Source organism: Balaenoptera musculus, chromosome 6 (genome assembly GCF_009873245.2).
Source record: "Balaenoptera musculus isolate JJ_BM4_2016_0621 chromosome 6, mBalMus1.pri.v3, whole genome shotgun sequence".
NCBI classification, from domain to species: domain Eukaryota; kingdom Metazoa; phylum Chordata; class Mammalia; order Artiodactyla; family Balaenopteridae; genus Balaenoptera; species Balaenoptera musculus.
Window position 1 is genome coordinate 108,646,783 of NC_045790.1, and position 12,607 is coordinate 108,659,389.

Genomic DNA, 12,607 nt, shown 5'->3' on the forward strand with positions numbered 1-12,607 from the left:
TCCACTGCAGGAGGCAAAGGTTCGATCCCTGGTCAGGGAACTAAGATCCCACATGCCGCACAGTGCAGCCAAAGAAAAAGAAAGAAAGAGAGAGAGGGAAGGAAGGAAGGAAGGAAGGAAGGAGGAAAGAAAGAGAAAGAAGGAAAGAAAGAAAGGAAGGAAGGAAGGAAGAAAGAAAGGAAGGAAGGAAGGAAGGAAGGAAGGAAGGAAGGAAGGAAGAAAGAGAGAAAGAAAGAAAGGAAGGAAGGAAGGAGGAAAGAAAGAGAAAGAAAGGAAGGAAGGAAGGAAGAAAGAAAGAAAGAAAGATGCACTAGTTAGCTCTTTGGAGTACCAGATACTGTAATAACAACGGCAGCAGCCGGTATTTATTGGGCACATGCTATGTCCTCCTCGGCTCATGCTAAGTGTTTTACGTACATGATCTCATGAAATGAGTTAGTACACACAGTACTTAGAACAGTATCTGGACATAGTCAGTGCTCAATAAATTATAACACCTCATAACACCCTTGTCAAGTAGGGACTATTATTCATCATCTCCAATGTATTTTTTTTTTAAGTTTATTTTTTTTTTTTTGGCTGGGCTGCGCTGCATGCAGGATCTTAGTTCCCCGACTAGGGACTGAACCTGCGCCCCCTGCAGTGGAAGTGCAGAGTCTTAACCACTGGACCACCAGGGAAGTCCTCATCATCCCCATTTTAGAACTGAGAAAACCGAGGCCCAGAAAACTTCAGAGATGCAGTGAATAAGGGGTGGAGCTGATCTCGGGCCCAAACCTGCCTGATCACAGGGGCTCTCCACGCAGAAGCACTGCCTCTCCAGACCTGCTGTACAAACTCTATTGAATAAGCAACAGCTGGATAAAATACAGCTCACAAAGGGAATCTTTTTGAGAGACTTCCATCAAAAATGTAAAAAGTGGGCTTCCCTGGTGGCGCAGTGGTTGAGAATCTGCCTGCCAATGCAGGGGACACAGGTTTGAGCCCTGGTCTGGGAAAATCCCACATGCCGTGGAGCAACTAGGCCCGTGAGCCACAACTACTGAGCCTGTGCTCCGCAACAAGAGAGGCCGCGATAGTGAGAGGCCTGCGCACCGCGATGAAGAGTGGCCCCCGCTTGCCACAACTAGCGAAAGCCCTCGCACAGAAACGAAGACCCAACACAGTCAAAAATAAATAATAAATAAATAATAAATAAATTTTTTAAAAAAATGTAAAAAGTTTTGGGACTTTCCTGGTGGTCCAATGGTTAAGACGCCACGCTTCCGCTGAATGGGGTGTGGGTTCATCCCTGGTTGGGGAACTAAGATTCCACATGTCACGCGGCGTGGGGAAAAAAAAAAAAAGTAAAAGGTTTCAATACTTGAAGTAGCAAGCTTCAGTGGCTTGGAGGATTTCACTTACACAAAACTCCACACTTCAGGTAGGATTCCAAATAAATCAGCCCCGTATAAGTGACCATTCTCCACCAGCACCACTGAGGTGCAGTGGGTTTAATTCTGTTAAACCACGCTTTTCCCTATTATATGAATAAGTGCAAAGCCTACAAAAAGTAGAAGTCACTGTGTTCCCTTTCAAGTGCCAGGAAGAACAATAACACAAGCTGCCTCTTGGGCCTTCTCATCTGACCTAGAAACTCAAGATCAGGCTCAAATCATCTCTAAGTGATTTCACATCTCACTGGCAGCAGGGTCAGAGTAGTAAAAGTTAAGAACAGCGGTTAGGGGCTTCCCTGGTGGCATGGTGGTTAAGAATACGCCTGCCAATGCAGGCGACATGGGTTCGAGCCCTGGCCCAGAAAGATCCCACATGCTGTGGAGGAGCTAAGCCCGTGCGCCACAACTACTGAGCCCGCGTGCCACAGCTAGTGAAGCCCACGTGCCTAGAGCCTGTGCTCCGCAACAAGAGAAGCCACCGCAATGAGAAGCCCGCACACCGCAACAAAGAGTAGCCCCCGCTCGCCGCAACTAGAGAAACCCTGGGCACAGCAACAAAGACCCAACGCAGCCAAAAATAAAAATTAAAAAATAAATTAAAAAAAAAGAACAGTGGTTAAAGAGATGGGCCACCCCAGGGTATAAGATAGCTGTGCGACTTTAGGCAAATTGTTCAACCTCTCTGATCCTCAGTGGCCTTATCTGTCAACTGAGAACAGCATTAGTACCTAATTCATGGGGCAGTTGCAAAAAGTCAATAAGGTAATGCTTATAACGCCTGGGCTCGGTAACTGTCAGTTTTTATTATCACTAAATATTGGAGAGAGTGATAACTGTGTCCAGAAAGGCTGGGCTCCCTCCAGAATGAAGGCCAACCTCAAGTGAGAATCTCTGCTTAGCAGGACTGCTCAACTGTTGAACAGAAACTCCTGAGAACCAGCCCTCCCTGGGGCATTATCCTGATTCCAGCTGAGTTTGTCTTCCAGTCTCTGAGCCAAAGATCTTAACCTTCAGAAAATACCAGAATCACCCAGAGAACTTGTTTACCATGCATATTCTTAGAGCTCTCCCTCCAGGAGTCTCGTCTAGGTTTTAGATGAGGCCAGGGATTGGTTATATTAAAAACACCCCATGTAATTCTCATCCAGAGTTTGAGACACTGCCCTAAACCAGGGATAGGCAGCCTTTTCCGGAAAGGGCCAGAGAGTAAATACTTTTGGCTTGTGGGCCAGATGCTCTGTCACAACTACTTAACTCTGCTATTGTAGCAGAAAAACAGCCAGACATTAAGCAGAAGAAGGGGTATGGCTGTGTTCCAGTAAAACTTTATTTACAAAGACAGGTGAGGGGGCCGGATTTGACCTGTGAGCCTCTGCTCTCTGCCAGCCCCTATCTCTTCTATATATAACCAGTGAAGACACAGACATGTATATCAAAAAAAGTGATATTTCTTTAATTTAAAATTATGATCTGGAAAGAACCAGTCAGTTGAAGCGATCCAAGCTTCCTCTTTATACCCAGTTGGAACAGACACAATACTGGCTCAGATTGCCAACCCCAGAGAAAAACCAAACCAAGCTGCAAACCCTCAGGAAGTCCCCGAAGCTACCCTGATGAGGCCATCAGGCTCCATGGAGGGAGGGCACCCGGGCTGCCAGGGGCTGCTGCTCTCCAGCCACACTGAGAAGACCTTTCCTTCTGCCACCCAACTCCCTCACCAGCCTGATTCCTCTCCACTGCTCTGTAGCTGGCACTGCACATGTCTGCCGCAGAGAGGATGGTGGTAAAGCAGTCACCTCCCAACCATCTTTGGGGGCATCTTCCCGTAATTGCAACAGTGGAGCCGAGCGATTCTTAACGTGCCCAGAAGGGCAGCACCTTTGTTGTTTAGCTGAGATCTGGAGCCTTGAGTTGTAACCATCGGTCACGTGTGGCCAAGGCCTCGGCAGCAAAATGGCAAACTTGGGAAATGATCGGGAAAGATGCAAGGGTCTTGGTAATTGATGGCGATTCTGAAAATGAAACAGACAAATGCCATCTGGGTAAAGTCCTTACAAATGGGGAGGAAGCATCAAGACAGAACAGGGAACACCACCTCCTTCGGCACTCCGAGGTCGGTCTGCTCTTCCCCGAGCACAGAAGTCCAAGGTCCCACTTCTTAGGTCAGTTTCAATTCTCCCACTGCATACATTCAGGGCCAATCAGGCCTTCAGAGTCACCTAACCAGTCAGTGGGAGTCTCACAAGAACACAAGGCGCTGAATACTGTGAGAAGGGAGTCCAGGGTGTGACGCTGAGCAGGCTGTTTTCTGCACTGAGTTTTGGAAATGCACAGTCAGTAGAGAGGAAAGGAGGCAGGGCGTGGCCAGAGCTGCCCTCGGAAGCCTTCCCAGAGGGGTTCATGGACAGAATAAATACAACTGGCTTGCAGCAAGCCTTCTGGAAGAAGCCAACAGGTCGCCTCAGACCCACTGCAGTGGGGCAGTAAGTAAAATTTACAGCACCCAAAGCCTGATGCTTGACCTGAGTCAAAAGCTGTTGGGACAAACCACCAAAGGGCTGCCCGGGGACGCAGTGGAAGACCAGATGGCGGCCAAGCTGTCCCCACCACACACAGAACTCCTGAGCCCGACGGGCTGCAGCCTGGGTGTCCTGCAGGGGCAGCCCAGGGCACTAACAGGGCCCCTGCGGTGCCCGGGTGCAGTGGGGTTGGGGGGACAGCACGGCACTAACTAGAGTCCCCTGAGAACTGAGGCACAGTGAGAAGGAGAAAAGGGTGGGGTTTCCTCCTCAGGCCCAGCTGTCACTCTGCCTCCCAAGGGGAGGAAGAAGATATTTTTGTGCTACTGCCAGCACCACTGATGTTATCTTACTCCAAAGGATGGCACCTGGGCGGGGGGCGGGTATTTCCGCACAGACCCCCAAGCTGTGAGATGGTCCCCAGTGAGGGCCGACAGATGTCCTAGTCCAAGTATGGGTCATGTCACAAGCTCTGGCTCATGACAACATGGGTCCCATTACCAGCACCTGACCCCCACCTATCCAATCTTCAGGTTCTTAGCAGGACAGCTCAAGGGGTAGGGGGAAGAGAGTTTGGGTCCCAGGAACCCAACAAATTCTTCTTCCCAGTCTCCTTCATTTCTCAGAAACAGTGGACCCCTAAATGTCTATCAAACTGGGAGCCGTCCACATGGCCAGGCCTAGACTGAGGCCAACCACACAAGCCACTTACAAGACCACGTGGTGTCATCCATTCACAGCGGAAGGCTGGCTCGACCCCTGCCCTCACTGGATGATGCTGTCTGGCTGCCCATTCTGGGCCACCTGTCCAGGGTCGGAGGCAGTGGTGGGGTTGGGCATGTTGCTCTGCAGGTAGCGGCGGAAATCTTTGATCATGGGCCGGAGGACCTGGATGAGGACACTCAGGGCCGCCTGGGTGCCCTCCATGGCCTGAGCCTGGCGCTCTTGGGCACAGGCCTGCACCTCCTGGGAGCGGCGGATCATCTGTAGCAAGTCATTCTGCTGCTCCAGGTGCTGGGCAATCTCCTTCACATGCAGGTTGGTGACCCGCTGCTCCTGGATCAGCTTGGCTGAGTTGAGGGCTATGCGGCTCTTGAGCGCCTGCGGCTTGACTGAGGTGTCGGCATGCTGGGCCATCATCTCCACGGGGGCCTCCGCGGGCAGGGGTGGGGGGGCCTCGGCCGTGCAGTACTCTACCACTCCCTCCTCCAGCGTGTGATAGGCAGTCTCTGCGGGGACTGTGGGGAAGAAAGAGCAAAGGCAGTGGCAGGTCACCTTCTAGCAAGAGTGAGGCTGGCCATGTGGGGTGGGGAGGAGGCCATTAAGCCCTCGCCTGGCTTTACAGCCTTTCATATATAAATCTAGAATCTAAGGGGTTTAGAATCTTAATTTACTTAATAACCAAAGGGCCAGCCCCAGATCTGGCAAAAGCAAAGATGCTAATAGTAAGACTAGCAAAAACTGTAGAGCACCTACTATGTGCTAACCCTTTGCACTCATTAGCTCCATGAATCCTCATAATGACACCAAGAGGTAGATACTGTCACATTCATTTTCAGAGAGAAGGAGGTAGACTCAGAAACATGGAATGACTTGCCTAAGGTCAGCTGATTCATCAGGTCCAGGAAGAAATGCAGGTCTCCCCCCAATACCAGAGTCCAATGTGTTCATAATCACCCCACTGAGCTGCTTCTGGCTAATAAAGGCAGGGCCACATGCTCCCCAAAGTGCCCCACTGGTCCAGCCTCCTTCAGTGCTTTCTTGACTTCCATGTCTTTTACGGCCAAGCAGAAAAGGAGGTGGGAGTGGAAAGGCAGTAGCTAAAGTGCCCAATAAATGCCTCCCTGTCTCCTTGACCACCTTGGTCAATGGAATACCTAAAGGTCCTTCCTCTTACAGAATAGCAACTGATTTAGCCCAGTGTTTGATCCCCTTTCCCACCTCCATATCCTTGAGAAATATGACACTGTGGGGTTATGGCACTCACACTCACACACCCAATGCCCCCAAGCCCCATTGAGAATCACTGATCGAAACAGTTCCCAGCCCATCACAGAGAGCACTTAACAGTCATTGCTGCAAACCTTTATCTGAACTAAAAAGTCCAACCAACCAGTTTCGTTGTCATTCATAGCCGAGAACCTTTGAAGCCATTCTAGCTGGACTGTTTGGGCCTCCAAGCATGTGGAAAAGGTCAGTCTTCTCCACCCTTTAATGTCAACATCCACTGTGTGCCCCCAACCCCACCAGGAAGCCCCCTTTCTCTTCTGAGTCCTTAGGTTCTCCCAACTGACAGGGCAGTTATTCATATATTCGTCTTATCTGTCCTACTAGAATATAACCGGCCTATCTCTTAAACACCTTGGCAATCCCAGTGCCGAGCCCAGGGTTTGGCACAGAATTGCCCTAATGGTTGATGAGCGAACAGAAGGGTAGATTAACACCTGGAACCATGAGGTTCCTCAGCAGTGCCTGATGAATGTTCACCACACTGAAAACCAGAATGTCTTTGTCCAGAATCGATGTCCACCTACCTATTCATTCAACAAATATGTCCTGACTGCCTACTAGGTGCTAGGCCCTGTGTTAAGTCCTGTGGAGATATAAACATGGTCTCTGTCTTCAAGGACCACAAAGTTCAGTCATGGACATGAATGGTGGCAAAACAGTGGAGAGCAAGCCAGCCCGTCAGAAGTCCAGACTGCGTGCTGAGGAAGTCCCAGAGAGAACAGGATCACTTCTGTCTGGGGATCTCTTGGAAGGCCTCATGGTCTTCCAAGACTCCCATCTGACCTTTGACCCTTGGCAGCCAACCTTCCCTGGGCTGCCCCAGCTCTTGCTGGCCCTTCCCATTTAGGCACGTCAGACTGGGTGGGAGAGGTCACTCACTCTGTGTCAGGGTGACCGTGGCTGCGGCTGCAGTAGCCGTGGGTCCAAGGGCCACGGGGTGGATCTCTGTGGTACTGGGCAGGCTGATGATGGTGGCCTCACCCAGCAGGTTGCAGATGCGCTGTTGCATGGGGGTGAGCAGTACAGGGGCTACAGCTGGGCCACCAGCGCCACTGCCACCACCTGTCCCAGGCCCACCAGCTCCGTCTTCCTCAGTGGGCCCTGGGGCCTCGCCACCCTCCACAGCCGCCCGGACCTGGGCAACCTTGCGACGGACCTCGGTCTTGAGGTCAGACCACTTCTTCTTGACCTCAGGCAGCTCCCTGCGGCAGGTGGCCACGGCATTGACCCTTCTCAGGATGCCATGCCATGCCGCACTCTTGGCAGCCAGAGGGACCCCAGCGTTGAAGTGGTTCACCAGCAGGTGCTTCTTCAGTTCCAACTCCTCCACGATGATCTCCACCTCTCGCTCAGAAAAGTTCATCTTCCTTTTCTTGGCTGGGACGGCCATGGCCTCTCCCCACCTTGCTTTTTAAAGAAACTATAATTCCCTAACTGCCCCAATTCCCCTTCTCGCCTTCCTCAGCCTTGCTCCTCACCCACCCCCCCCACAGGGGATAGGCCGGCCTTGTCCAAGGCCAAGTACCAGGCCTTTGGTAACCCCCCTTGCTACGCAAAGTGCGTAGGGCCCAGCCCCGACCGGCCCAGCTGCTGCCAGCCAGCTGCGTAATGGCTTCCTGAATCTGCCTCTTCCGCCGGGATGTGCGGAGATCCGCCCACTTCCCCTCTTCCCGCCTCCCAGCCCTTCTCCAGGGGGACCCGCCCTCCCAGTTGGTCGCGGCTCAGATATCACGTCGATCACTGGTTCTTTCGATCTGTCGCTCAGATAAAGAGCATGCCTACTTACTGGAATTGGCCTGATCATTGGTCTAAAGGTGTGTCTGTCGCTACAGAGCGCTCCACCCAACCTAGCCTTTACTCACTTCCATTGGAAAGTCGTCCTGTCGTTCAATCATCAGTATTACGACTTTTACGCCGTTAAATTCAGCTATTTTATTGGTGGTTTTAGAGAGTTAGATTACCAAAACCCGGCTTCCTGAGGATTCCTAGTGCTTTCGGTCTTGAGCCGTTAGCCATTTAATTTTCAGTTCCACCCAATGGCGCAAACTCTGCCTTGCAACCGCAGCTCACAGTTGCTCCTCACGCAAATCCTACTTCCCACCGGAGATTGCGATCTCTCCTTACACGACGGCCCCTCCCATCCTTACGATTTCGCCGTCTAAACAGCGTTTCTCAATGGAAATAGGACGCGGGGCCTTCCGCCTGCCAATCACATGACTTCTGCCTATCGCACCGTAATTTCCTCTCTCCGGCCCGGCTCAGCCAATCCCCGCCTCCCTCAGTTTGAATGGCCGCAGGCTGAGCCGGGATCGCCCCGCCCTCTCCATTGATTCGGGTAGTTAAGGGCTGCGTGGGCAGTCCTCGGTGGAAGGTTCCGCCCCTCCGGGTGGCTCTCCGGGTCTGTGACTGGTCGGCGTCGTGCCTGGGGGCGCGGCCATCCAGGCGGCGCGCGGCGGGGCGGGGCTCCCGGAAGCTGACCGTCCCGCCAGCTTGCCGGCACCTCGGAGCCCGCGCTAGTGGACTGAGGACACCGGCGTGTCTTCCGTGCTCTCCCCGCCGGCCCGTCACCCCTGCCTCACGCCCGATGGTGAGCAGTGTGTTGTGCCGCTGCGTGGCTTCCCCGCCGCCGGACGCCGCCGCCACCGCCTCGTCGTCCGCCTCATCGCCGGCGTCCGTGGACCCTTGCGGCGGCGCCGTCTGCGGGGGCCCGGACCACCGGCTGCGCCTTTGGAGCCTTTTCCAGACTCTCGACGTCAACCGCGACGGCGGCCTGTGTGTCAACGACCTGGCCGTGGGACTTCGGCGCCTGGGACTGCACCGCACAGAGGGCGAGCTCCAGGTGGGCAACACGCACCGTCCGCATGGGCGGGGAGGGGACCCCTTCGCGCCCCCGCACCTCCGGGAGGTCCAGGTGACAGGCCTGGTCTGCACGACCGGCTTCTTTGACAGTACCTTGGAGCTTGGCAGGCTTGGTGGACGGCCTCTCGGACTGTCTGGGACCTCCTGAGTGACAGACGGACACCCCATTTATGCCCTGTGGGGAGTAGAGCTCCTTCTTGGCCTCTGTGGGCGCTTGGGCCAGGGGGAAAGGCTCTCCCTGGGTACAGGTGGGCACCTTCTGGGCATTCTGATGATAGAAAAGCCCCTTTTTGCTGGGGCTTTCCCCAAAGTAGAAGGCCAAGTCTCAAGAGTCCGGCTTATGTCACCTTCTGACCTCAGGACTAAGCTTTGATGCTCCCCTCTACCCATCATTAATGGTTTCATCCATCCTCCTCCAGGAGCACCCCTCCCTCCCCTCTCGTTTCCATGCCAGTGGTGGGCCCTGATCTGGTTCCTCTCAGAAGCATGTGGGAGTTGGAAGAAATGGGAACTGAGGTTTCAGGCAGATCATGACATGTGGGTGGTGAGAACTGACAGTTCTCATGGGTTAGACTCATCCCCATTGACATGCCTATCCAGAAAATGGGATCGTGATCTCTTACAGGGCTGCAGATTAGAATGAAAGAATCTAGGGGAAAATTCTTCGTAAAAGTGAAAGTGTGGCCCACCTAGGAGGGGATTTTGTTCCCCTTGTCCTGGAGTGGGCACCTGGCCAAGGGGGAAGAGGGGACAGAGATGTGCTGTCCTTTGTGTATAAAAACCTCAAGCAGAGGCTGTTTCTTCCCTTTCTGTCTCTCATGGTATGTTTTCCTATCTGACTTTGTAGCTGTAGCTGACCTTTTCCAAGTATTTTATTTATTGTGGCTTAGCCTGATTTATAACCTGTAGGAAGACTACTGAGTATTTTAAGTAAATTGTTTCTCTTCTAAGTTAGTTCCTTTGGTCCATTTGTACATACCACAATTACAGAATCTCATAGCTAAGTGTGAAAAAAAATTTTGGTAAAACGGCAGTGAGTAAACCAATTAGTTTGTTGGGTAGGTGTACATAAAATTTTTAACTCATGTCCAGAATATCTTGGCTCAACATCCAAGCTATTTAACCTACTTAGGATAAGCCTAGGAAGACCAAGGTTAACACTGTGCAAGGTAGAATCATTGAGTTAAGTCCAACAGGCTTAGAGACAAGTTTTTTTAAAAATCTTTTCAAGTGAGTTTTACACAAAATGGTGTTGTGAGCTGGATATTTTCCAATCCATAACTGATGAATAAGTCACTTGGAAAGATAGGATGGCTAAACTCAGAGGGTCTGTGTCTTATGGGCTTAGGGAGGTGTGGGCCTACGAGAGCCTTTCTGCTTTTATGAACCTACCCACCTGGCATATGCCACCAGGCGCATCGAGGGCTCTTGGCTACGGGAGTGTATTCAGTGTTTATACCATGCTTTGTGCCTCACCTGGAGTCACAGTGTTTTTTCAGTTCATGGCACATCTGATATTGATCCTAATCCATTTTTTTGGCAGTAAATTTCTAAGGGCAAATAAGGAGAAAGTGATCATTTTTCTTTCCAGTATTGAAAGGAAACCTTTTAGATTAACCAAAGGGAGCCTAGCCCGTCAGGGTCACATTGGCTCTAAAATCTTTAACTCTGTGACTAAGTTCTGTCATCTGAAACAATTCTTTTTTATCCTTTCGGTGTATGGCTTTAGTATGGACTACTTCTACTTTCAGCTTATGAATGTGAAATTATACAGCTTTGAGAGATTGGGAATGATCCATTTTATTTGTTTATTACCTGTGGTGGAGCACAGGCTAGTCTGTGGCGAATGGTTTAAGTATTAGAGAGAGAACCTGCCTTTTTGTGAATAGCTGGGCAACAGGAAGACACCCTGCCTCACGAACCCCATACCACTTCCTGTTGCCATAGTATCAGTATTAGCTACATGCAGAAAAAGTAGTGCTGCAGTTTTGCAGAAGTAGCAAAGGCAAAAGAGAATTTGGGGGCCCTTCAGTTCAAAATGGGTTATCTGCCATGGGAATAGGCATTGAAAAACACAACATCAAACTTCGGTAGCTGCTTCATGTAACCCACAGGACCAGTCTGAGGAGCTAGGGTTTGCACAGGAATCAGCTGTGAGGGCTTATCAGTGGGTGATGGGTGAACCAAGGCCTTGTGACTACGCAAAGCCTCCCACCAGCTAACCACCACTGGGTCAAGTTTTCTTTAGAAAAGAACCAGCGATTTTTGGCATCTGCCTTTGTTTCAGAAGAAATTGGGACAGTCGAGAAAAATTTACTTAAAATGGCAGTGGGCAGAGAAACCAATGGCAGCCAGCCAGAGAAATTTTCTTTGTAAAGGGCATGTGAGCAAGAAGCCTGTCCTGGGACAAAAGAAGGGAAGAGTTTATTAGAGACAGAAAAAAGATGATGACAACAGTAGCAACTTTAGGAGATGAGACTTCAGCTAGAGCTAATTATAGCATTGCCTATTTAAGGCATTTTCATGTGACCAAACAAAATCTCTGTCTGAAAACAAATTTAAAACATAGGTTAGAACTCAGGCAGCCAATTAGGGAAAGAACACAAGCTGTGTTACATGTCAGCAGTTGTTCCTTCAGCTGAGGCTTGTGGGGCTCTCCTAAGGGGCTGGTGTTTGATGCCGGTGAGGATTCTAGAAGATGGAGGGGTTGAGGTTGCATATGCGCCATCTAGTTTGAGCCTCACAAACTGGGCTTTGGGGAGAACTTGAGGAGCAATCCTTTTAGAACCACATCAGTTATTCCCAAAATAGGTTTCAGGATTATCCAGAGATTATCCTGTCAAAAATGAGGATCTGCCCTGCCCTACTTCTCTCCTTGACCAGAGCAGTGTATAGGAGGCAGTCTCTGTTGACCTGAAATAATCGAATGGAAGGTCATTAATATCAAGTTGGTATTGCTTAATCAGACAGTACTGTTGAACTCTATACCTTTTCAGTGTTTGGCCATTTGTGGGGCAGGTATTTGCATAAGTAGCTGGACTTAGGTAAGACAGTCTACAGAAAAAGAGCCTTTTCCATAGAAAAGGGGCAGGCGTAATTTGGTATAATAGAATGACACATTAGAAAAAGAAAAATGCTCTTTGCAGACTGGATGGAGTTCACATATTAAACTGATTGTGTTGTATTGTAAAATTCCTGGCTTGGAGGAATTATCATCAAGTCAACTAGAGGATATTTTTAAAAAATTAGTTGATATCTGGACTTCCCTGGTGGTCCAGTGGGTAAGACTCCACACTCGCAATGCAGGGGGCCCGGGTTCGATCCCTGGTTAGGGAACTAGATCCTGCACGCATGCCGCAACTGAAAGATCCCGCATACTGCAACTAAGAAGTCTGCATGCCACAACTAAGAATCCCACATGCCGCAACGAGGATCCCGCGTGCTGCAACTAAGACCCGGCGCAACCAAAATAACTAATAAATAAATATTTTTAAAAAAATTAGTTGATATCTGGAAGGTGGAGCCAAGTACCCTGATCCTAAGACTGAGTAATAAATAAGAATATACCAGAGTGGGCCTGGTCTGGACCTTCAGTGGATGAATTCCTTTGATGTTCAAAGAGCCATCAATTGTTGAAGCCGCACAGAAACCACGGGGGAATGAGAAGAACAAATATTTTGCTGGTATTCATTTCTAGTCCAGCTGAGTACACAGCCGCGGGATGAGTTCAGTGAACAAAACTGTACTCAGAGAGGACTAGTCTCATTAAACTAAATCTGAGCA

General features: G+C 50.4%; 2 protein-coding genes across 7 annotated transcripts in view; one reads left to right on the forward strand and one right to left on the reverse strand.

Moving 5' to 3' along the window:
- Positions 1 to 2,868: 2,868 nt before the first annotated feature.
- NAIF1 (nuclear apoptosis inducing factor 1) lies at positions 2,869 to 7,598 on the reverse strand. 2 transcript variants are annotated; one of them, XR_005020175.1, is made up of 3 exons: positions 6,845 to 7,546; positions 4,668 to 5,193; positions 2,869 to 3,448 (listed from the first exon to the last, which is right to left on the reverse strand). XR_005020175.1 is itself a non-coding variant. In XM_036854122.1 (2 exons), exons 1-2 carry the CDS (start codon positions 7,353 to 7,355, stop codon positions 4,721 to 4,723), a joined length of 984 nt encoding a protein of 327 aa, XP_036710017.1. In that variant the 5' UTR covers positions 7,356 to 7,598; the 3' UTR covers positions 2,869 to 4,720. The 2 variants fall into 2 exon arrangements, 1 of the variants encoding a protein (XP_036710017.1); XM_036854122.1 differs by having other exon boundaries at positions 2,869 to 5,193; positions 6,845 to 7,598.
- An 852-nt stretch (positions 7,599 to 8,450) lies between these two features.
- Positions 8,451 to 12,607, forward strand: part of SLC25A25 (solute carrier family 25 member 25) — a 36,638-nt gene continuing 32,481 nt past the window's right edge. The window contains exon 1 of one of the 5 annotated variants that reach the window (XM_036854612.1): positions 8,451 to 8,804. In XM_036854612.1, the coding sequence (XP_036710507.1) occupies positions 8,550 to 8,804 (255 nt within the window). In that variant the 5' untranslated portion in view covers positions 8,451 to 8,549. The remainder of the gene's footprint in view (positions 8,805 to 12,607) is intronic. The other 4 variants (XM_036854613.1, XM_036854619.1, XM_036854616.1 and 1 more) reach the window with 4 other exon arrangements.